General features: G+C 40.7%; 1 protein-coding gene across 1 annotated transcript; it reads right to left on the reverse strand.

Moving 5' to 3' along the window:
* Window positions 1–16,651: 16,651 nt before the first annotated feature.
* Window positions 16,652–25,580, reverse strand: timm44 (translocase of inner mitochondrial membrane 44 homolog (yeast)). The gene is made up of 13 exons (XM_010871552.4): window positions 25,249–25,580; window positions 23,039–23,143; window positions 22,642–22,818; window positions 22,427–22,507; window positions 22,111–22,260; window positions 21,322–21,458; window positions 21,006–21,091; window positions 20,225–20,317; window positions 19,989–20,113; window positions 19,428–19,478; window positions 19,013–19,102; window positions 17,822–17,932; window positions 16,652–17,323 (listed from the first exon to the last, which is right to left on the reverse strand). The coding sequence occupies exons 1-13, from the start codon at window positions 25,276–25,278 to the stop codon at window positions 17,204–17,206; spliced, it is 1,356 nt and encodes a 451-aa protein (XP_010869854.2). The 5' UTR covers window positions 25,279–25,580; the 3' UTR covers window positions 16,652–17,203.
* Between the last annotated feature and the right edge of the window lie 93 nt (window positions 25,581–25,673).

A 25,673-nucleotide genomic window follows, 5' to 3' on the forward strand; every position in this document is an offset into this window, starting at 1 on the left:
GACCTCAATATTCCAGGAGTAATACGTCATTATACCCCCAGTGGTTGCCAAGGGCAGCAGTCCTTGCCCTGGGTGCAAGCCACTGAGGATAACCGTTACACAGTGCATGGGAATTAACTACCTGAACTCCTCAGGAAAGAGTACATTTCTGAATTAGTAAATTACTTCAATCACTCTTTGAAGTTTATTAGCACATACAGTATCCACATGGGAACTCTGAGGTGATAACGTGAAAGTACATTGTCAAATTAAATTAGGGAAAACTTGATAAATCAGCAAATTCGTAGATTTTAACATGAGAAATTATCACACGTAATTATGTATGTCAGGTTTTTAATTAGCCACCATAAATAAATGAACAATTCTGTTAATTACTTGACCATAATTACAGTGCTGAAAATTCAATAAATACAACTGAATTGGTTGTAATTAATCTGCTATATTGCTCACTGTATTTCTGAGCTACTATGTAGAAGGTGGGACCTTCCCAACTAGCTTCGATGGGAACTCGGATTTTGAAGCCTGAGCCGCAGTCGATTAACAATATTCTCCAATGGGTTCTCCTTTTGTCCAGACTAAACACAGCGTCGTGCACTGCAAAGCTGTACTTTTTGGTTCAGTTCGGGCAGTGTGTAAATCGTCATGAGTTCAGGGCATTATGTGCTACAGGTATTTTTCCAACCTCATGGCCGCAGGAAGATGTTTTCACTAGGGGGTGACGGTGTCACGAAGAATTCAGTGACCGTGCGAATTCAGTGTGCCTGTCGAAAGTGCGCATGCGCCACTGTTGAATATTTCTATCAACGGGAACGTGTGATATCTCGTGCACTTATTGCTCCTCGTTCCCTACATTGTCTTCCTTCTAAAAAGCGTCTGTTAACCTAAGCTTGTTGGGGCTGCAATATTAACCTTGTGATCTTTGCAATTCTGCATCCATAGATACATTTTTTTAAAACAGCAGCAGAAAGCAAGTATATTGTGTTGTTTAACATATGGGTGTTGTACTGTATTGTTGCAATGACAAGTGCCATGTTTGCGTTAGCTAGCACAGCCAGTCAAAGTAACTGTGATCTTATAGTTTGCCAATTCAATGTGTTGGACTTCTCTCAATATTAACAAGCTACCCATACGGAAAGTATATGTATTTTAAATATATTATTTCTATACATTTGATAAATATACATAAGAATATCTTGCTGACTGTAAGATGAAACGCATTTTGTAAAGGATCAATTAATAATAAAATAATCCTTAATGATAGCATTTTTGTCTGTTATCAAATTATCCATCATTCTAACCCACCATTTTATGTAAAAGAAATCCTGTTAGAGAACTAGATGGGAACTTATTGGTTGCATTACTAGAACATACACAAGTCTATGAGAAAGGTCACTCAAATATACAGTGGGGCAAAAAAGTATTTAGTCAGCCACCAATTGTGCAAGTTCTCCCACTTAAAAAGATGACAGAAGCCTGTAATTTTCATCATAGGTACACTTCAACTATGAGAGACAAAAAGAGAAACAAAATACAGAAAGTCACATTGTAGGATTTTTAATGAATTTATTGGTAAATTCCTTGGTAAAATAAGTATTTGGTCACCTACAAACAAGCAATATTTCTGGCTCTCACAGACCTGTAACACATTCTTTAAGAGGCTCCTGTGTCCTCCACTCGTTACCTGTATTAATGGAACCTGTTTGAACTTGTTATCAGTATAAAAGACACCTGTCCACAACCTCAAACAGTCACACTCCAAACTCAACTATTGCCAAGACCAAAGAGCTGTCAAAGGACACCAGAAACAAAATTGAAGACCTGCACCAGGCTGGGAAGACTGAATCTGCAATAGGTAAGTAGCTTGGTGTGAAGAAATCAACTGTGGGAGCAATTATAAGAAAATGGAAGACATACAAGACCACTGATAATCTCGCATGATCTCACCCCGTGGGGTCAAAAAGATCACAAGAGCGGTGAGCAAAAATCCCAGAACCACACGGGGGGACCTAGTGAAAGACCTGCAGAGAGCTGGGACCAAAGTAACAAAGGCTACCATCAGTAACATACTACGCCGCCAGGGACTCAAATCCTGCAGTGCCAGACGTGTCCCCCTGCTTAAGCCAGTACATGTCCAGGTCCGTCTGAGGTTTGCTTGAAAGCATTTGGATGGTCCAGAAGAGGATTGGGAGAATGTCATATGGTCTGATGAAATCAAAATAGAACTTTTTGGTTAAAACTCAACTCATCGTGTTTGGAGGAGAAAGAATGCTGAGTTGCATCCAAAGAACACCATACCTACTGTGAAGCATGGGGGTGGAAACATCATGCTTTAGGGCTGTTTTTCTGCAAAGGGACCAGGACGACTGATCCATGTAAAGGAAAGAATGAATGGGGCCATGTATCGTGAGATTTTGAGTGAAAACCTCCTTCCATCAGCAATGGCATAGAAGATGAAATGTGGCTGGGTCTTTCAGCATGACAATGATCCCAAACATACCGCCCGGGCAACGAAGGAGTGGCTTCGTAAGAAGCATTTCAAGGTCCTGGAGTGGCCTAGCCAGTCACCAGATCTTAACCCCATAGAAAATCTTTGAAAGGGGAGTTGAAAGTCCGTGTTGCCGAGCGACAGCCCCAAAACATCACTGCTCTAGAGGAGATCTGCATGGAGGAATGGGCCAAAATACCAGCAACAGTGTGTGAAAACCTTGTGAAGACTTACAGAAAATGTTTGACCTCAGTCATTGCCAACAAAGGGTATATAACAAAGTATTGAGATGAACTTTTGTTATTGACCAAATACTTCTTTTTCACCATAATTTACCAATGAATTCATAAAAAAATCCTACAATGTGATTTTCAGAAATTTCTTTTCTCATTATGTCTCTCATAGTTGAAGTGTACCTATGATGAAAATTACAGGCCTCTCTCATCTTTTTAAGTGGGAGAACTTGCACTCTGCAATGTGGATGATATCTTCAAATTTTAATCAATAATTTAATAAAGCCCAGGGTCAGAGGGGTGACCAGTCTTAACCAGCAAATTCATATCATTGTGAAAAATAATCTTTGGGCCCTCAGGCAGCACTGCATTAAAAACATACACAATTCTGTAGTTGACACTGCGTGGGCTCAGGAACACTTTTGAAAATGATTCTCGGGGAACTCAGTACATTTCTGCATTGACAAATGCAAGTTAAAACTCTACCATGAAAAGAAGAAACCATTTATAAACAAGATCCAGAAAGACAGCCGTCTTCTCTGGGCCCAGACTTATTTATGATGGGCTGAGGCAAAGTGGAAAACTGTCCTGTTGTCTGTAAATACACTAAATTGAAATTATTTTTGTGAATCAAGGACGCCGTATCCTCCAGGCTAGAGGAGAGGGAGCATTCAAGTTTGTTTAAAAGCCAGCATCCATGATGATACGGGAATGCATTAGTGCACATGGCATGGGTGACTTGCACATCTGTGAAGATGGAGAAACACATGCTGCCATCCAGATCAAGTCTTTTTCAGGGAAGGCCTTGCTTATTTCAACAAGACAATGTCAAACTAAACTCTGCACGTATTACAACAGCATGGATCGTTAGTAAAAGAGTCTTTGTGCAAAACTGTCCTGGCTACAGTCCTGACCTGTCACCTAATTGAAAACATTTGGCGCTTTATGGAATGAAAAATACAACAACGGAGGCCCTGAACTGTTGAGCAGCTAAAATCCTACATCAAGCAAGAATGGTAAAACATATCACCTTCAAGGCTACAGAATGTGGTGTCCTCAGTTCCCTAACGCTTACAGAGTATTTTTAAAAGAACAGGTGATGTAACACAGTGGTTAACATGCCTCTGTCCTAACTTATCAAATAAAAATTGGGCATGTATATTTCCAAAAACAGTAACATTTCTCAGTTTTACCATTTTATATCTTGTATTTGTACTATTTTCAATTAAATATTGGGATACAGGATTTACACATCATTCCATTCCTTTTATAATTGCGTTTTACACAGCCTTCCAGCATTTTTGGAAATGGGCTTATATATTTATCTTGCTTATGGGTAGCTGAATAATAATCATCAATCCACCAGGATTGTCCAAAATATATCTCATCAACATTGAATATTTATTTTTATTCAGGAGCATATTTAATTCAAGCAAGAAATGGTGCCTTATTTCTGCCTGGCACCGGCAAAATCTGTGCCCTTCTTTCAATTAAAATAGAAAGTACCTAAATTGATCAAATATATAGACATATTGATACTTTCCCTCACCAACACATTGCATGGGTTTAATTCAATGTGGATAACATCTTCATTCATTAAACAGGGGGATACCATTTCTGCCAGGCACCGGCGAAATGTCTACCCCTGTCAATCAAAACACATAGCACCTACATTTTCCAAATCTCTTAGAGATATTGAGTCTCTACCTTACCCACACATGTAATGTGTTTAATTCACTTTTGATAATATTATCATTCATTAAAGAGGGGGACACCATTTCCGCCAGGCACCGGCGAAATCTCTGTCCCCCTGTCATTCAAAACACATAGCACCTACATTTTCCAAATCTCTTAGAGATATTGAGTCTCTACCTTACCCACACATTCAATGTGTTTAATTCACTCTGAATAATATTTTCATTTATTATAGAGGGGGACACCATTTCCGCCAGGCACCGGCAAAACCTGTGTCCCTCTGTCACTCAATGTATTTTCAAGTGGGAGCTGATGAAGATTTAGTCTAAACTGAATTACAGGCTTAACGACGTTATTTCATATCTATCATTCTGAAATATATATATATATATATATATATATATATATATATATATATATATATATACACACACACACATTTAACTTACTCCATATTTGCGGCACAGAAGTATAAAAACTGGTATTTCACTTTGAGGCGTATATGCTCAGCATACTGCATCAAACAATTAATGTTCACAGTCCAAAATGACTTGTTACAACCAGCACCTTGAAGATGTATATCATTACTTATTTTAGGTGTTGAAATACATTTCATCAAAGCTACGAAGGTACAGTATTCTTGCTTCAGCAAAAGAAAAACACCACCAACACAAAGTTTATATCAATACATTTTTTTATTCAAACTTTTTAAGCGGTAAATTGCAACACTTTGACATACAATGTATTCAGATAATATATTTTAAAATGTCTTTACGTGTTGCTTGTAAATATAGAGAACAGTGAAACAAATTGAATTAGCTGGTTAACGTTAGATCACCAGTTGCTTTGACTGGATGTGCTCGCTAATGCTAACATTGCATTTGTCATTGAAACAATACTACTTACACGTATGTTAACCAACATAATATATTTTCTTTTTGTGGCTGTTGTAATAAAGGTAATGCATGGATCGCAAATAAGCTTATATTACAGAGCAAACAATTTTAAATAACCAAATGCTTTCTGGAAACCTTTTTTGGAAAGAAGTCAGTGTCGGGAGCGAAAAGTCACAAGTGCACGAGATATCACACGCTCCCGCTGACAGAAAGCGGCGCATGCACACTTTCGACAGGCACTGAATTCGCATGGTCTCTGAATTCTTCGTAACACCGGTCATGGTTGATCGAGTGGTTGAACTGAAGACATTTTATTCAACGCACGGAAGACGAGTTGACAACAAGCTTGTAGCTTCTCAAGCACGGACTGACGCGCATGTACCTCGGCCGAAATAACGAGCGTCTCTCCGACGGCTTAACAGGCAACCGGAAACTCGTTTGGGTGTGCTACAAGCCCGATTCAATTTAGACCTGTTTGAACTCGTTCAATACTCGCCATGACCAAGATATTAAATGTTTAGGTTTGTGACCACCACATCAAAGCGTTTCTCTTTGGGAGGACTCCTTTATGTGGATATCCCTATGGTCTCCATTTGTAGGGGATCATCCAGACCTGACTTACCCTGACATCTGCTTCTACTTGTTATGAATGCCTGGTGGTTTCAAGTGGCTGCCTTGTGATTCACCCAAAATCTGTATTAACTGATTGAATGTCTGGGTGGGGTGGAAACTTTTATTCAATAGGGCTTCCATCATCATTAGGGTTATTGATAGGGCGAGGCTGCCTTGTCGCCAACCCCATTGCTACATGCGGTGATTTACTCCTATGGATTAACTGCCGCTAGACCAGAACAACAATTGCTTAAGGGGAGGGTAGCAGGGTAGCCTTCACCCAGAGCATGTGGTGAGATTATCTGTCAGATCAGTAGTTTATGTGTTGGGAGGGTATGTGTTCATTTAAAATGTTCCTATCCTTGTGGGGACCCCACACGTTATTCACATTGATAAGCCTGTTTCCCCCTTACCCCAACACCTATTTCTGAAAAACTCTGAAAACTTTAAAGGACAAATATGTAAGTTCTGCCCTCTAAAGTCTACAAGGAGAATTGCAGAAACAATGTATTTACAACTCTAGATAGCTCTAGCAGCTAAATATGTTTTTACATCTTTCCTGCCAGTGGTATATCTATAACAAAGTGAACAAACTCTGGCTCTACTTTTGTAAATGTGTCCAAGGATAGAGGAACTAGACCCAACTAGAAAAAAAGCTAGCTAATGTTAAATAACGTTAAGAATTTGAATTTTTCTAGCCTATCCTGCCCGTGATATAGCTATAACCATACAAACAAATGCTTTTTTGTATAGGCTTGTAGTGCAGGGCAGAGATATATAGGTATCTTATTAGTTGTGTTGCTAGCTTAACATTTCAAAGGATGTAGCTTACCTGTTGAGGAGAAATGTAGCCAATAGTTAGCGCTCCAGACCCGTATTACACTGTGTATTTCTCCTTCACATGAAAGCAATGACTTGTTAAAACTTCATCACAAACTCTTTGAGACTGGAAATGCTACACAATAACTGAAAGAGAATCACTGGAAAGACACTGAATCTAATGTATTTTGTTATTTTTAATCAGGCTACATTTAATATTTAACATTTAATATTAAATATTTGAAAATACTTTCCAAATGCACTAAAACAATATTAAATACAGGTTTTTGAAGTCTGCATAAAAAAACACGTATGAATCAGATAGACTAATGGTTGCTGCGTTGTGCTCGTTGGCAACATGGTACCCCAACACAGACATAACTTCTATTTTTTTTAAACCCTTTCTTTCTTTCCCTTTGTAATTATTTCATTTCATATCCTCTCATTTTACTCGGAATTTGATGATATTGATAATCCAAATAGAATAATGCCAGATCACTCACTTTTTCTATAGATATCAAAAAGATACTGTCATGTAAACTAAGCGTCCTCCAATCCATCACTTTGACATACATATACCTTAAACAGACAGTAGGTAATGCGCAATATAGAGTATAATGTATGAGTTGATATACTGCCTTGCATGTGTAGTCTGGTGCCACTGCCAAAACATAATGCCTTGGGCTGGCTCTCCCAAAGAAGTTATGAAGACATGTGTCTGGTTAAGACGGGAAGTTGTATTTACAGCCAGGTTCCTTTTGTCCTTTCACAGAAATCATTCAGGTCTCTGGCTTGACGGAGACTAGCTAGTACATCTTTTGACAAATGGCCACCCTAAACCACATCAATGAAGGCTAGGGGGAGAGAGACACTTTCAGATCAATACAAACAGAATTTTAGGCCAAGCCATTGTTTTCCTTTTTCACAGCAGAATAACAGATTCTCTTAAAGAATCCACTCTCGCTGTGTGTGTGGTGTGTCAGTCTGTGTGTCTGTCTGTGTCTTTGGAGGGTGGAAGGGTGATTCATTTGTGGAGGGTGAACGAGTGAGGAAGAGAGGGAGAAGCGCCCACTCCTGGTTCTTCTCCTCTTCAACTGTCCCAGGTGACCTGAAGCAGCCTGTGTTTATGAGCCCATTGTATTCACGCCCACAAAGTGCCTGTCTAGTGGGCACACACTGTAAATACCCACGGCTGTTGCTGTAATGTGAAGGCTGTTAGTTACAGCACATCCCCCCCCCCGTCTCCGCCTCGCCCTGCTTCCTGCTTGTCGCTCCGTCCAGATGGGCAGGGACATGGAGGAGACTGGTCAGTGCACAGTCATAAGACATTTCTTCAGAGCAGGCGTGCCTGTGGCGCTCACACACCATCACAGCCCCTCATCTCCAATGCTAAACAAGGACTCTGAATCTAAAAAAAAAATCTCAATTCGATTAGTGATAGATATATTTGTGACTCATGCCCTCATTGGTTTTCCCATCCGATATAACCATTTCGTATGTAATGGGAACGTATGAAGATTTGATTATTATTGGACTGTGGATTTTATTAGGAAGCTGAAAAGTTCTGTATAGCATCACCCACTTATGCAATAACTGCATAAAAATATGAAAAACAATGCAATTTGAATAAGAATCAACATCCCTACCTAAAACAGAAAATTGTTGGTTCAAAATTGGTGGCTCACATGCCCTGATTTCTTTCATAGAATTTTAGCTGGATTCTTATTTAAAAGTAAAATGTTGGCCAACAGTCTACAGACCTTTTGCTGAAAAATGCATACAGTCCTTTTTGTCCACAACCAGCAATTCACCTATTCTTTTTTTTTACCACCACATCACTGACCATACAATATTATGCACAGAGCAACTGTCACACCCAGCTTTACACCCAGCCAGAAATAAGCACGCACACATACTTAAGACTCTCTGTTTGCCTCCCTCGTTCCCTCCCCTGGATACCTCCTGACCTTTACCTTGACTGGCACTATCAAACACTGGCACAGTTCCCCACTGCAACACACACTCACACCCAACCAGGCACGCACACACACACACACACATGTACACACACACACACACACACACACACAGATGTCAGCCAGATTCACAGGCTCTTTTTAAAAGCTAAAACTCAACAACAGATGAGGACAACTGTGAAACATACTCGCAGTTGTTACCTCAGGGCTCCTCTTTATAAGGTCTCAAGAGGCGTCCTCTAACAAAAACAGAGGGAGAGAGTAGGGGGTGACACAGCAGGTTATTCGGGATGGGGAGACGTGTGCTGGAGAAACTCAAGGACAGTCAAGTTAATGGAGCATCAGAAAAAGAGGAAGAGAGGGAGATTAAGGATGACATGCATGAAACACTTTTGTCAGAGTCCTTGACATGCATGAAAGGCCTTTTGTCAGAGGCCTTGTGCCTAACTATAAAAATTAATACTGTTAATGAATATATTAACAAGGGTGAAACAGATGTTAGCTCTACTTGAAAGTACGCCACATCTCATTAAATGAACTACCATTATTGAAGCAGTAACCGGGAAACTGCAATTATTCCTTAATAAACAAACCAAAACCTAACAGATCTCAAAAAGCAGGAGAAGCAGGGCATTTAAAAAGACCTCACGGTTGACTTCGCCACTGCGTCACCCTTCCAGCGTGCAAAGACCCTGGCATGACCCTGAACAACACCCTACTGCAACTTATCCTGAACACCACAGGCCACCATTCTAAATTCTCCACTGTCCTTCCACTCGTCTGCACACAGCAGGAGTCTTCACGTTAAAGCTTACATCTAGAACACGTCCATGTTGTTTGCCCATGATGCAGGAAGGGGAACAGCCACTCCCTACCTTCCTGGAATACACTGAAACCCTACATCCCAATACAAACACTCGGTACTGTCACTTCTGATATCTTACCACACCTTTTAACACGTTAGCGCTACCTCAGCCGAGCCAAGACTCTTTTCTGTCCTGGCAATTGTGGGACAAGTTTTAATACTGGGACAGTCTCTGTCCAGCTTCTAGAAATGTCAAAAACCCTACCTCTCTGAAGGCCCCATAAAGGTGCCCTGGTTGTCCCCTCTGTTATAGTGAAGTAGCCAAAAGACAGACACACGCAGACATCCGATCTAGAACTTGTGATTGTGTAGATATTTTATGTTTTTCTGTAATTAAGGCGTAACATTTTAATCATTGGGCAGTCGTTGTTATCCAGAATGACTTATAGTTAGTGATCTCATCTTAAGATGACTAGGTGTAACAATGATGCACACAGTATCCCTGTTGAAGTTACTTTTACTCAATAAAGAAGTTATCAGCCAACTCAATGGACAAGTGCAAGCAATTCTATTGCTTGCACTGGAAGGGTAAAACTTATATACTCTGTGTAAAGTGAGGATTCTGAAGCCATGAAACATAGATACGTTTTCAGAACATCTATGGCAAATGCCTGAAGTTTAGAGTGGTGTGTGTCACATGTGGGCACCATCAATAAATCCTCTAGCCATCTGTCACTTAACACGTCACAACCCACCTGTCAAACAGTGGGTCAGCACTCACCTGGCCACGCTGGGAGAACTCTTCTCTAGGTCTTGGCAAGGCCTTGTGTTTGTGAGTCTTTCTCAGGAGGAAGGTGTCCCTTGTGTCCTGCTTGTTAAAGCGGACCTCAGCTAGCCTGCAACCCTGTAGAATATTCTGACTTCAGTGTGTCTTTGTTAAGGCTGCTTGCCAAGAGGTTTCATGAGTTTGTATGAGTTTCTCTTTGGGCCAGTGCATTTGTCATTTGTGTCTGAAATTACTCTGAGAAAAGTGGTGTATTTGTTCCAAATTCAGGGTCAGTAGCGGTTGATCCCTGGCTCTTACCCTAGTCTCTTAGGAAGACCGGCATGTGCAGAGAACATATTTTCAAATCATACCGACCCTTGTATACCTCAAGACTCCCACACACTACAGTCACCCTGCATCGTTTATTTGGATCAATAAAACAGGATCCAACAAAACAAAAGACATTGCACACAAACAAACCATCAACATTAAATATGGTTAGGTCCGGAAATATTTGGACACTGACACAATATTCATAATTGGATTTGAAATTAAACAACTGAGATACAATTGAGGTGTAGACTTTCAGCTTTAATTAACAGGGTTGAACAAAAAAAGCATATTAAACTTTTAGGAATTGCAGTCCCCTTATTTCAGGGGCTCAAATTTAATTGGACAAATCAACACAAAAATAACATTTTCATTTTTAATACTTTGACGAGAATCCTTTTCAGGCAATGACTGCTTGAAGTCTAGAATGACATACCCAAACGCTGGGTTTCCTCTTTTGTGATGCTTTGCCAGGCCTTTACTGTAGCTGCCTTCAGTTGTTTGTTTGTTTGTGGGTCTATCTGCATTAGGTTTTGTATTCAGCAAGTGAAATACTGCTTGATCTGGTTGAGATCAGGTGATTGACTCGGGCCATTGCAGAATAATCCACTTCTTTGCCTTAAAAAATTCCTGGGCTGTATGTTTTAGGTCATTGTCCATCTGTAAACTAGAGAGCTGTCCAATCACCTTTGGTAAATTTGTCTGAATCTGAGCAGACAATATATCCCTATACACTTCAGAATACATCCAGTTGCTTCTGCTTTCTGTCACATCATCAATAAACACAAGTGACCCAGTGCCATTGGAAGCCATGCATCACACTGCCTCCACCATGTTTTGTAGATGATGTGATATGCTTCGGAGCTGTTCCAAGCCTGCTCCATACTTTTTTCTTCCCATTATTCTGGTGCAGGGGGATCTTAGTTTCATCTGTCCAAAAAATGCTGTTCTAGAACTGGTCTGGCTTTTTTAGATGTTTTTTGGCAAACTCTAATTTGGCCTTTCAATTCTTCAGGCTTTTGAATGATTTGCACCCTCTGTATTACCTTCTGGAGAGTGTTCTTCACTTGGCTGGATGTTGCGAAGTGTTTTTTTTTTACCATGGAAAGGATCTTACGATCATCCACCACAGTTTTCTTCCGTGGATGTCCAGGCCTTTTTGTGTTGCAGATCTATTTTTTCTCAGAATGTACGAAACTGTTGATTAGGCCACTCTTAATATTCCTGCTGTCTCTCTGATGGATTCTTTGCAGCCTAAGGATGTCCTGTTTCATTTGCACTTCCAAATACAAATGCCACACCTGGAATCAACTCCAGATCTTTCACCTGCTTAATTGATAAAGAAACAACGAAGGAATAGCCCACACCTGTCCATGAAACAGCTTTTGAGTCAATTGTCCAATTACTTTTGGTCCCTTGAAAAACAGGATTCTACATATTAAAGACCTGTAATTCCTAAACCCTTCCTCCATTTTGGATGTGAATACCCTGATATTAAAGCTGAGAGATTGCCCTTCAAGCCCATATTCATTATTTAAATGTAATTTGAATATATTTTGGTAACAGCCATAATCACAAATCTTGTGTCAGTGTCCAAATATTTCCGGACCTAACTGTACATTCATTGGTGTGTATGTGCGCATGCTCGGTTGATCACCCTGTGGGCTCGCAGCGTCGTTGTGGTAATGTAACCGACAGGAAGACTGGAGCTGCAGCCTCAGCATAGCTCACCAACCAGGGGGATCCATCATCCCAGACAGCCCTGGAACAGGCTGGCGACTTATCGCCATGTACGAATCAATAGGCAGGAGGTGGGCTTGTGCATCAGGCTTCCCCCATGTTCCCAAGGCAAGGGTTATCCATCATGGAGCATCAGAGCGGGAAGCTTACACATGCACACACTGTCCTCAGCAGCTCCACTGCTCTGCATTTGACTCACTGTCCACCCTCACAGGAGTAATAGGTGGCATCAGTCATGATAAGGCCCACTGGCCACGTATTGTGGAATCAGTCAGGCTCGCTCCCATTGGAATAGACAAGGAGGTTCAGTCCTTACAGTCAACAATATATTTTCTCTGAAGGAAAAAAAATAAAAGTGATTTGCCAGTTATGGTACTGACATGGGTTGAAGTTAAAGAAGAAACCAGAATGAATGTGTGCAATAAAAGAAACAAATCATAAGTAAGCACAATAGCATCAGTTGTAATTCAGACATTTTGTTTGAGAAGTTGAGAATGCTTTTGGCCATGACGTATTGAGATCTTACAAATCATCGGTGTGTTGACTCAAGCAGACTGAAGCTAAAATATTATATTCACTGATGTTTTTTGCAGTGGAGGTGAGGCAAAATAACGTGTATTCACTGTAAGAGTATTCCCTGAAATAAGAAATGGCAGCTATCTGTGATTTTTGACCACTGGTTGTAAAAATGGACAATATAGATCTAAAACAAGTCCTCGAATGATGTGTACTGTCATGTATATGCTGATGTGCCCCAAGTAATCAAAACCAGTCACTTTCAAACTGGGCTTTTGATACAGATTCTATCTAATTAGATCATGTGCATGTAAATATATTAAACATCCAGACCAAAATAGGGGAGGAAAACTGTTCTATGCAGGGAAAAAACTGACAACATCTTTAATCTTTAATGATGACTCTGGAGTGGGCAGACCTTTCATCCCAACTCTGAAGTCATTCAAAGTTACAATTTAACACAATTAAGGTAAGGGTTAATTGAGTTTAGATTTAGCTAAGAATAAAGGTTAAGGGTAGAAGTTAATCAACCAGTCAAACTGCTTTCTGCCTTCGGGGCAGATCTGCCTTCAGTGTAAATTAAAACTTGCAGATGTAGCAGCAAATTAACGTCCTGGATGGAGGACGTCGGTGCAAGGCCATTTTGTAGTCTCACTAGAGATGTTCCAGTGGCTTCAGCTCCTGTGTCGTCTTGGCTGTGAGCTTAGGGAACTTTCGCTAATGAGTTCCTGAGCGCTGAGGGGCAGGATTTCATTTTTTAACTTTGGTTTTTTCTTTTCCTTAATCCTCGATTGTCTTCCAGTCCCTGCTGCTAAAAAAAACATCCCCACACAACATTGGACTACTTCCACCATGCTTCACAGTAGGGATGGTATTGGCCAGGTGATGAGTGGTGCCTGGTTTCCTCCAGACGGCAAGCTTGTGGGGATGTAATATCTTGGTTTCATCTGACTAGAGAATCTTGTTTCCCATGTCCTTCAGGTGCAAACTTCAAGCAGACAGTCGTGTTCCTTTTACTGAGGAGTTGGGCTGCACGATTAATGGAATTATAATCGAAATTGCGATATTGACATGTGCAATATCCAGATTGCCAACATCGCGATTTTCAGCTCCAAAAAAAAAAAAAACGTCAATGAGATTTGCCTCACGCGAAGCAAAGGGCATGCATCGTACGCCCGTAGGTTTTTCTTTCTGGTGCTGTAGGTATTTTTAAGATGACTTAAATATCTTTATTAATTTTGTTTAAATACTTCAATATCAATGTTGGTTTGAGTTAACATTGCAACTGCTAGCGAAGACGTCTGCTTCAAGCTAGCGAGTGGCAACAAGATATTGTCCCACAAACACAACAACAGCATGGTTATCTGAAGTTTCGGCTTCAATGTAGGTGCTTACAAACATACTTAATATGGGAGAAAATACAGGTGCTGGTCATAAAATTTGAATATAATCAAAAAGTTGATTTATTTCAGTAATTCCATTCAAAAAGTGAAACTTGTATATTATATTCATTCATTACACACAGACTGATATATTTCAAAGGTTTATTTCTTTTAATCGTGATGATGGCACTGCTCAGGTGTTATGAGAGCCCAGGTTGCTCTGATAGTGGCCTTCAGCTCTTCTGCATTGTTGGGTCGACGTATCGCATCTTCCTCTTCACAATACCCCATAGATTTTCTATAGGGTTAAGGTCAGGCGAGTTTGCTGGCCAATTAAGAACAGGGATACCATGGTCCTTAAACCAGGTACTGGTAGCTTTGGCACTGTGTGCAGGTGCCAAGTCCTGTTGGAAAATGAAATCTGCATCTCCATAAAGTTGGTCAGCAGCAGGAAGCATGAAGTGCTCTAAAACTTACTGGTAGACGCCTGCATTGACCTTGGAACTCAGAAAACACAGTGGACCAACACCAGCAGATGACATGGCACCCCAAACCATCACTGACTGTGGAAACTTTACACTGGACTTCAAACAACGTGGATTCTATGCCTCTCCTCTCTTCCTCCAGACTCTGGGACCTTGATTTCCAAAGGAAATGCAAAATGTACTTTCATCAGAGAACATAACTCAGCAGCAGTCCAGTCCTTTTTGTCTTTAGCCCAGGCGAGATGCTTCTGACGCTGTGTCTTGTTCAAGAGTGGTTTGACACAAGGAATGTGACAGCTGAAACCCATGTGTTGTGTAGGTCTGTGCATGGTGGTTCTTGAAGCACTGACTCCAGCTGCACTCCACTCTTTGTGAATCTCCCCCACATTTTTGAATGGGTTTTGTTTCACAATCCTCTCCAGGGTGCGGTTATCCCTATTGCTAGTACACTTTTTTCTACCACATCTTTTCCTTCCCTTCACCTCTCTATTAATGTGCTTGGACACAGAGCTCTGTGAACAGCCAGCCTCTTTAACTATGACCTTTTGTGTCTTGCCCTCCTTGTGCAAGGTGTCAAGGGTCATCTTTTGGACAGCTGTCAAGTCAGCAGTCTTCCCCATGATTGTGTTGCCTACAGAACTAGACTGAGAGACCATTTAAAGGCCTTTGCAGGTGTTTTGGGTTAATTAGCTAATTAGATTGTGGCACCAGGTGTCTTCAATGTTGAACCTTTTCAAAATACTCAAATTTTCTGAGATACTGAATTTGGGGTTTTCATTAGTTGTCAGTTATAATCCTCAAAATTAAAAGGAATACATCAGTCTGTGTGGAATGAATGTATACAAGTTTCACTTTTTGAATGGAATTACTGAAATAAATCAACTTTTTGATGATATTCTAATTTTATGACCAGCACCTGTATACCTCAGTGGTTGAGAGATTTTGCCTAACCAGCTATGGCAACTGCACAAACAGCAAGCGCTGCAAATGTCATTACATTAAACAGTTTAATGAATTATGAATGAGCAGTTCTTACGACACAGGCTGCGCCTTCAAATTGGTAATAAGTGTCAAATTTAAAACACTGAACTTTAACTGGATTTTTATGCTCTGACATATAGGTTTTTGCTTTGACATGCACTATCAACTGTGGGACCTTATATAGACAGGTCTGTGCGCATTTCAATCTCAAGGATGATCAATGGAAACAGGATGCACCAGAGCACAAAATCAGATATCATAGCAAAGGGTCTTAACAGTTGTCACATTAACGTTCAGGTGATATGTCTTTTAATTTAGAAAAAAAGAATGATGGAGTATGGTGTGCAGATTGATGAGGAAAAATGATAAACTTCAGAATAAGGCTGTAACATTACACACCTGTCTGTAATGAAGTTTGACTATCACTATGTCTGACAGCAGGACTGTTCAGAAACGTGGTGTTGTCTGGAGGAATTCTGGGAGAAAAAAGACTGCAGCCTTCCAAATCAAGTATCCCACTAGTGTGCCATCTCTGCAAGATCCCATAGGTTAAAAATCTTTTACAGAGACTCGGGATAATTTGTGATCCTACAACTGTAGTAAAGCTGTCAGCTTGTACTCTACACATTTTACTAATAACCAGAATTCAACCCAATAATCTGCATATGTCCATGTTCAGTTAAGGCAAGACTCAATTTGACAGGAAAAGAAGTACAAAGTGCCCTTTTTGGTTTGCCAGAAAGCGTCACGTTTGAGTGACATGCTCACCAGGCTTCAAAAGGTTCTGCAGCAAGATAGCAGACGGTTATGTCAGAATCTGGGTCGCATCCAGTGTCATGTACACAATTAGGTTTCTGAGTCGGACTAGTGGCAAACATTGCATGACACAGTTGGGGCCTCTTTCTCCTCATACAAAAACGCCTAGAGAAATTAACCTGGGGTCATTTTTTATTTTATTTAATAATAAATATAGATTTTATCAATTCAACAATTAAACTGGGCTATCATACACATTTAAGTCAAGGGACTGATGGACCACATGGCATCCAAATGTGTCCTGCCCAAAATGGGAAGGGACGTACAGAGGCCTTAACGACACCATCCTCCAGTCAACATAATGACATGGGAGACATGGACAGACTTGTCTAAGCATGGCGCGGCAGAAAGACAGACGTCAGACCGGGCGACGGCTTAAGAGTGGTTTCCTGCTCCTAGTGTCCCTCAGCGTTAACACAGGTCCACACAGTCGGGGTCTCCACCATCCTGAGCTGTGGACACTACAGGTGTGGTCCCAAAGGGCTGGCAGAGGAGGCGGTCCACAGGGGGGCTACCCAGAGCCTTGGTTGTGTTAGCTGGGTTGCAGACAAGGGCCAGCACTGCTTGTCCTTCTGGTGTTTTTATGTGCCCATGTCCAGCCCGCCTCCGTCCCTCAGTCATACAGCCCCCCCCCCCCCCTCCCCCCACAGTGAATATGAGGGCCTCTCAGAGAATCTGCTCGGTGCTGGAGGCAGAGATGTCCAGGAGTCTCCAGGCAGCATAGGGGTTGAGCTCCTCCTGGTCGCGACACAGAGCCCACACATACATCATCCTTAGCACCTTGTCCTGTGGGTGAACACGAACACACGCAATGACCATTAGAGGTATCAGCAAAACCGCATGAATCCAATCCTATTTAAATTCTTTTGAAGGTGTCCAGCATTAGCACCGTGAATCGCCCACTACTGGACTATCTGCTTCTCTCAGACCAGAGATGAGAAGAGCCAAAGTGACACCAGCAGTAGACATAAAAAATCCCAGCCTGTACACATCCCCATGCCATGCCCGGCAACAGACTGGGGGGAGCCAGCTTCCTGTGGCAGAGCATAATGACCAGCCACTAGTAAGAGGCCTCATTGTTGTGCCCTTACTGGCCTATCAGACAGATTTAAACACTCAGGAGGTTTTCATTTGTAGACCTGTGCCTCCATAGTCTAATCTGGATTCCTTTTCTCTGCTCCATTGAAAGACATGGGGAGAAAACCACTTTTGTCTATTGAGTCTGAGACATTGCTTTTCCAATGTATGATTATACAGTAGAGACAGAGGGTGTATTCTACTCACAGGGTCTCCCTCTATGACGTCTCCCTTAGTGTTGCGGATCACCATCACCAGCTGGGCCTGGAAGGTGATTATGAGCACGGGACCCTGCTCCATCATCTTCCCCATGGCCAGCTGGGAACACAGACACAATAAATAGACTATAACGGAAGCACATCCTTTGGAGTAAACCCAAAATAACCCTATGCATGTTCAGGACCAGAGATGCTTAGAGCAGTTGTTCTGAACTGGTGGTGTATGTTTTATACGTACATAAAACATATGCTTTTCGAAATTAAAATCAACCCATGGATTAGCACATTTTGTGGTTGCCAAAAACATCCAGCATCAAAATATAATCGATACGAAATTACTTGCAATGGCAGGAGTGTTTTTTCCCCTTCTCCAATGTAACTGTTGTCAATGTAAGATTTCTTTTTAAAAGTGCCAGTGGTTTGGGCCATGCCAAAAAAGCTATACCAATATTGGGTCATGACTCAAACAATCTGATTTAATTGGGTCTTGAGGCAAAATAAGTGGAGACCTGCTGCTAACCCACTGGTTTTGATACCTATGTATGTACCCCTGCCACTCCATGCATTTGATGTATTCTAAAGTTAGCACACCTGAACCAATCATGGACATGACCCAGCGTGCAGTGCCTGGACAAAGCGCTTAGCCGTGCCATATTGGCAATATACCACAAACCTGTTGCCTTTTTTGCTATTATAAACCAATTACAAATATAATTAAAACAGTAAAAAGGCAATCAGCATTCAGGAGTCCAAGTACCCAGTTTATAATGGGAAATATAAACTGGGTGCCTCAAGCCCTGAATGCTGATTGCCCGGAATGCTTTGACATATTGGACCATAGAAAGGTTTGAGAAAAACATTACTTTTATGGTTCCAATTACATTGCCAATTACATTGGTAAACTGTTTACAATAGCAATAATTCAACTCCGGTGGTATATGGTCAGTACGCAACATCTAAGAGCTGTCGGTGTCACAGCACGCATTCCCCTATCCGTGGAATATACCACACTCCCTTGTTCCTTCTGCAATTACTTCTAGCGACGAATATAACTTCTGTCCAGGTCTGTTAGGAAATGTAACACCACAAATCAATAATGAGATGATTTGTAAAAACCTGAAACAGTAGGATCAGGAATGTTTTAGGTTTTAAAGGAAATCCAAGGCCTCGGGTAACTCACATCAATGTTGTCTATGTCAAGGATCTTCGAGTGGAACTGCAGACCCATTGCCTTGGCCTGTTGGATGGGATGGGCCAGCTGGCTATACGTCTGGGGGCACCAGGAAACACATGGAGAGAAAGAGACAGGAAAAGACAAAGAGAGACAGAAAGAGAAAGTGGGGGAGAGCGAAAAAGGGGGAGGGAGATAAAGAGACTGAAACGGACCAATCAAGAGAATTTACCAACAGCAACACCAGGCTTTCAGTTCTACATTTAGCATACTTCATGAATAATCAATTGCTTGTCTTTTGCTGGTGTTGAGAAGGACGGACATTCCACTGGTCAGTTAGGTTTCAGCCCGGGTAACTGTAAAAAGGACTCTGTGCCAACTGCAAATGTTAAAAGGGCTTTATAAAATAGACTTGATTGATTACCGCTTCGTAACACCAATCCTTCAGCACCTCCAACTCCCCTCGGATCATGGCCTGCAGAGAGACATACGGGTTAGGAGATTTCCAAACTTCATGAGGCACTGCTGGTACAGACACGGTAGAAACAGAACCCATAAAACGATTGTACAATTCCGATGGATTTTACTCTGGTTAATGTGAGATTTGAATCATTCTTTAACTGATGTTGAGAGAAGGGAAAAAAAGTATTGTATTTCTATTTACTGCAGTTACAAAGAACCATCTAGGATGGATGGTAAGGATCTGGGACAAGGTGGCCCAACTTTGTCAACCTCTAGTGACTATTGGGGGTGGGGGGGGGGTGGAGGGGGCTAAGCTGGTCAATTGCTCTCTCCTTTAAGCTTATAGTAGGTTTACGCAGAAACTTCCTGGTTGAGCGAGCAGTGTCATAAGAAGCAGAATGGCTTGGTAGATGTGATGACATAAATAACACTCCTAAGACTGCTGGGATGAGGCAGGACCATAATCACAAAATGGGCATCATTCATTGCATAGAGAAGGAAGAAAGAGGTGCTGTTACTGTACCTCCAGGACATTAGGGATAATGTCATATTCACACTGCTTGAGGAAGCCATCCTTGTCAAACGACGGGTCAACCTTTAGAACTTCTGTCAGCACCTCTGACATTTCTGTCTTGGAGAAGAGCCCACCTGACCAGTCACACACAAACACACACACACACACACAAACAAAAACAGAACCCACCTAGAGAAGACTGATATGATGGATATGTTTGTGACAGGGGAAAGTCAGTCCATTACCTATGAGGTCGGTCATTTTATCTGTGACAGCACGAGACGCTCTGATCAGGGCATTCTCACTTTCATCATACTTCATCTTCATCTCAAAAAATCCTGCAAGGAGAGGGTGGAATGAGGTCAATCAATCAAATTTAAATTGTCAAAACAGGGAATCAACATAAAGCAAAGGGTGAAGGCTTGGCATAGGTCCAGTGGTTCCCCTAGGCCGGAAGGCCAGTGAATGGTTGCATACATTTTTATCAAAAGCAGGGACTTTGTACAGTATAGATCTACCATGACACTGATGACCTATTGTACTTTGCAGGCACATTCTCTGAAATCACAGCAGTCAAAACAGCTAGCAGTCAAACAGCTAGCAGAAATAAGACTTCCCCATCTACACAGGGAGTCACTGCTCACCCCACAAACAAACCGATGGCTAGTGTTAGATCCCTTACCAAGCACAGCCTCAACACTTTCATGTTGGAGACCAAGACGTCTGCCAACCACCGTGACAGTTTAAATTTGGCAATGGAAATAAGTTAATGTTCAAGGCCCAGTAAAGTAAATGATCCTTGGTTAGGTTTACTAATGCACACAGGACTGTGGAGCAACAAGCCGGATCACTATTCATGGATGTGGTTTCTAGCCAGTCACAGCACAGGCACTCATTGGCAGCTATACACTGGCATTTAGCCCCATCTACAGGTTAAAAGTAGAACAGCAGCAGCCATTCATTCAATCCACAGCTTTCTAGACTGGAGAACCCCTGAAAAATGGCAGAATGCCAGGCTGTTCTTACTGTTAAAAACCATGTTGTTGTCCTTGAAGTCCTTCCACTGTGCGTACCACTTGGAGTCCTTGTGCAGCACCACTCCCATGGCCTCCCTGGAAAAGAGATTACTGCTCACTGCAATGCCTCCAGACAGCACAAAGTAAAACTTACCTGGACTACAAGTAAGTCTGACTTTAATTTAGTGCAATTAGGCACTAAACAGTATTGTAAAATAATATATACCTACACAAGAGATGTACATTTTTTAAGACTATTCAGCCAAAATACAAAACCTAGGAGTTCTGCTACCACGGGATGAGAGCAAGAGACTGGCATCACATACTCATTGGCCTCGAACACCTTGTTCTCATTTTCTGCAGATTTGGACGAAAAGTCACTCCTCTTCCGTAATCTCTTGGGTGCCCGGTAGGGACCAGTCTGATTAAGGTCATCAATCTCCTTCTTCACACTCTCCATACCCTGTGTTTTCACATACAGCAGGTTGAAGAGGAAATACAACTGTTATGATGAACTACCAAACTAACTGGATGATTCCGTACCATCCTTCCAGATAATTGACATTGACCGGTTTTATAAAGTGGTGTAAAGAAACTAAATAATAATACATTTTAGGTACTAATTAAGTCATTATGGGGGATTCTTAGTTTAAAGATGTATTCCAGGATTTTTGGCCACTGGTAAAGGTGGCGCTGTTGAGCAAAAACATATCCTCGACAATTGTGTGCTAGTGTCACCCACAAATGTGCCCCATGACATCAAAACCACTTGAATTTCTTGGCTTTGTACTTACAGATCATGCACATATAAACAACATATTATTCATCCAGCTCAAATTGGAATAAAAAAGAAATAAATTAAGTATAGTTTTTGGAAAAAGTCCCAGAGTGCATTTTAATATTATAATTTTTTACTTTTACTTAAACAACACTCCTAAAGAAAATAATGTATAATGAACAAATATAAAATCTCAATGTGTAAATTGTTAGTTGTTCCATTCACACAAAAAACGTATTACAGTCAAATTTTGGCCATACATTTGTTTACATCCCTGTGAGTGAGCAAGTGCTAGATTGTTTGTTGTCGTTTTAGACGTCAACAATCCAGTACCCACCTGTGATATTGCTCTGAAGGCACCGGTCTTTCCCAGTTTCTCCCCACTCTTGGACACGGTCTCTGCAGACGTTTTGGCTGTCTTTGCAGCTTCCTCCATACCCTCCATGATCTTCTTTCCTATATCTGAACGACTGACCTCTCCAAGACTCTAAAACCACAGACACATTGTCTGGCACACTTCCTGATGATGTGAAAAAGTTATAGACCTACACAACAAAAGTCCATCTTGCCATTTACTTGCTCTACATTTATCATATCTGTATTTGGTCCTCAAGGCTGATGAGTGACTACAGCAGATAATCCATGCACACTACCTCTTTCACTGTCTCCGACAAGGTACCAAACTTCTTCTTTAGAACTTCAGACTTCTTCACAGTTTCAGACTCAATGGTTTTCTGAAGAAAAATTAAATAATCAGGTAATTGTCAAGTACAACCTGCCTAATAAAATTATTTGTCCACTGAGATTCAAAACTTTGCCCACTGAGATTCAAAAGGAACAAAGCAGTTCGGTGGAATGGAGAACTCACAAATTTCCGCCGAGCTTGATTGAGAGCATCTGATTCTTCCAACTTTTTGGCCTCTTCACGAAACTTCTTGATGTTCTCCTTCATCTCCTTGTTCTTGCTGAGCTCTTGTTTGAGATTGTCCAAGAACCCTCCAAAGAAGCCTTTTCGCCCACCTTCCCTATCGGAGGCATACCGTACCTGGAGAAAGATTTAGTGGAAAAATACAATATTTCTGCATTTGAATCAAATAACTGGGTTTACTTTGGAGTTCAACATTGCTACATTGTAGGACAGGAAAAGGGTGTCTAAAACTGCACCTGAATGACACAGACTGCTACAAACACCTAGCCAATCATAAAACTGACTATAATCATGGTTGTCTTTCAGGTTTGTGAAAAAATACAACATTCACTGTTACCTGTGAGCAACCTCCTAGAGACCCACAAATCCTGTATATATGAGGTCTGTTGTACAGGAGAACATTTGAAGGACAGGATGCAAGCAAACTTCTTCTGACACACAGCTGGAGAGAGATATGCACATTTAGAAACACTCATTTGAAAACAGTTTGGGCAAAGCTTTGTATGATAGGCCTAAAATATAATAGCTAAGCATCTCAACTTATTCTCTCTATATATTATGGTATTTGGGAGAATGCGCAATTTTAGCCAACTTATACAAATGGGTAGGGAAAATGGTGCCTGATATGTTGTGAATGCTGAACATTGGCAGTACATTTTAGTTTCTTCATTATCTTCAAAAGATGAGGGTAGGTGTGAAATGCTTGTCACTAGCCAAATGCTTCAAGAAATCAGTTTGCGTTTTTGATGGATACACAATCACCAATTCAGGCACTGTCTAAAATGTTTACTAGCTGTCAAAACCTCTGACCTTGTTTCCTTCATACTCAGATTACCAATGGTTAATTAGGAATCTAGGATTTATATCTTACACCATTTGCCCAAACAGCTGTTAATTAACAAATCAACACTCACTGCTGTGACCATATCATTAACTTAAATATAAAGAGAAATAAACCTATCTTGGCATTAGATATTGATTAATTAATAGCTTGTTAATAGTAATACTGTTAAAATTAAGTTAGAAAGTGACCCTTTTTAAAAGGGTTAGGAAGTGCTGGTATTCCAGATATAACCACACCTACACGTGAAATCTACTTGATCTTTTGGTTATGACAGCTAAAACAATGTGACAAAAGGTACACAGATTTACACTGTAATACAAGCTGTACACTCACTACTTTACATACTGTATTTAAACTGGTTTAAGATGGTAAGCTAAAAATATTATAGCAAAAACAAGTGTGAGCTCACTTTGGCCAATTACTCTTTTTTACATTCATCATAAACGGTTAAAAGACTTTAATGGTCTGGTCCTAATAGTGCAGAAGACGTAAACAATATACGGGCCATTCCGGCGCCATTTGCATGTTGTAACTTTCAAAATGAAACTTAATCTTTTTTTCAGCACTGTATCTAATAACACAAATGGTTAACTATTCGAAATGTGTTATGGCCAATCTCAGGCAATTTTTTTAATGGAAGATGGTTGCATTTTTCTCAGTCATGTTAGCAAAACTCTTACACCTGTTTAAATATCATTTAAAAGTCATGCCAAATAGTGTCTTTGTTTTTCCTTCAATTAAAAGGGTGGTTTTAAATGGCTATTTCATTCAAAATCTTATTCTTACTCTTATTCATTCCTGTTACCCTTCATATGAGTAACAGGACTGAAAGTAACAGGAGGGAGTTTTTAGCATAACATTCACAAATAAACTAAATGTAGCCACATGGCAATGATAATATCATGAGAACACTTCAAGTGGTTCACCAAAACTCAAAAAAATAACATAACATCTAAGAAATAATTTAGGTAGCAGGACTGAACGTTGAGACTGTCATTCTCAGTCATAATTACAATATGATAATAAAATGCAGGAAAAAAAGTGAGAGAATTAACTTTAGCATTCCCAGGGCCTTCAGGAGACTCGAATTATGCTACTTCCTCTCGCTCATGTGACTTATGTCCCACATTTTCACAAGGGGGTAAAGTGTTGTGTTAGAAAGTGGAGACGGGTTAATATCCAATTTTTTCAATGTTCTAGGTAGTTTTTACCAAGGTTTTACATTATGCATCTTCAAATTGCAATTAGGACCAAGTGCAGGACACCTTGCTTGATAATATAATGTAATAAACAGACACTTTTCATGCATATTTATGCATGTAACGTCTTGGGGACGGAAAAGGCACCGGTTCGGCAGAATGGCTCATATTTACCTGTCTATTGTATTGAAATACGCACATCAAAATGTAAACAATCCAAATGATAAATATGCTTGTCTATTTTACAGACAGCAAAAAAGCTGCTGAGTGCACATTTCTACTGTTATGAATCAAGGCCTAAACACCGACATGACATGATATTCCATTCAGAGAAGAATTGCAGCTAACTAACTAGTCAGATTTGGAGTTTAAACGCATAGCAGGGGAAATCCCTCGTGTGTGTATATATAAATTTATATGCACATATGCGTTTCATCGCTATTTTCAATAATCCTCAACTTTAAATAGAAATCCAACGTCAACAATTGTATTGTGATATATTACCTGGTAACACTGACTCAAGGAGGCCGCCATCTTGGTTGCATTGCCTGTAACCTTTTCCGCTGTTGACCTTCTGACGTAAATGTGGAGGAGGAGACTGAAATATATAGATGCTTGCCGAAATTTCCTATCGAAACCTTGTGTGGCGGAGGACGATTAAGTCACCTCGATTTCTGGCTATTGCAAACAACCGGCTTATGGTATTAAGATTACACATATTGGACACGCACCCGTAAGTTTTGATACTCTCAGTGACCTAATTTAATCAATGTCATACGAGATGACAGCGAAAACCTGCAGACACTCGGCCATCCGTGTAACCTGTTTGACACTTACGCGTGGGTCATTCCACTTAACTGTGCGTGTGCATAAATGTCCGCCTGTATGGCCAAAAAAATAATACGTCCATTTTGCTTCCACATATTACG

This window comes from Esox lucius, chromosome 8 (genome assembly GCF_011004845.1).
Source record: "Esox lucius isolate fEsoLuc1 chromosome 8, fEsoLuc1.pri, whole genome shotgun sequence".
Lineage (NCBI taxonomy): Eukaryota > Metazoa > Chordata > Actinopteri > Esociformes > Esocidae > Esox > Esox lucius.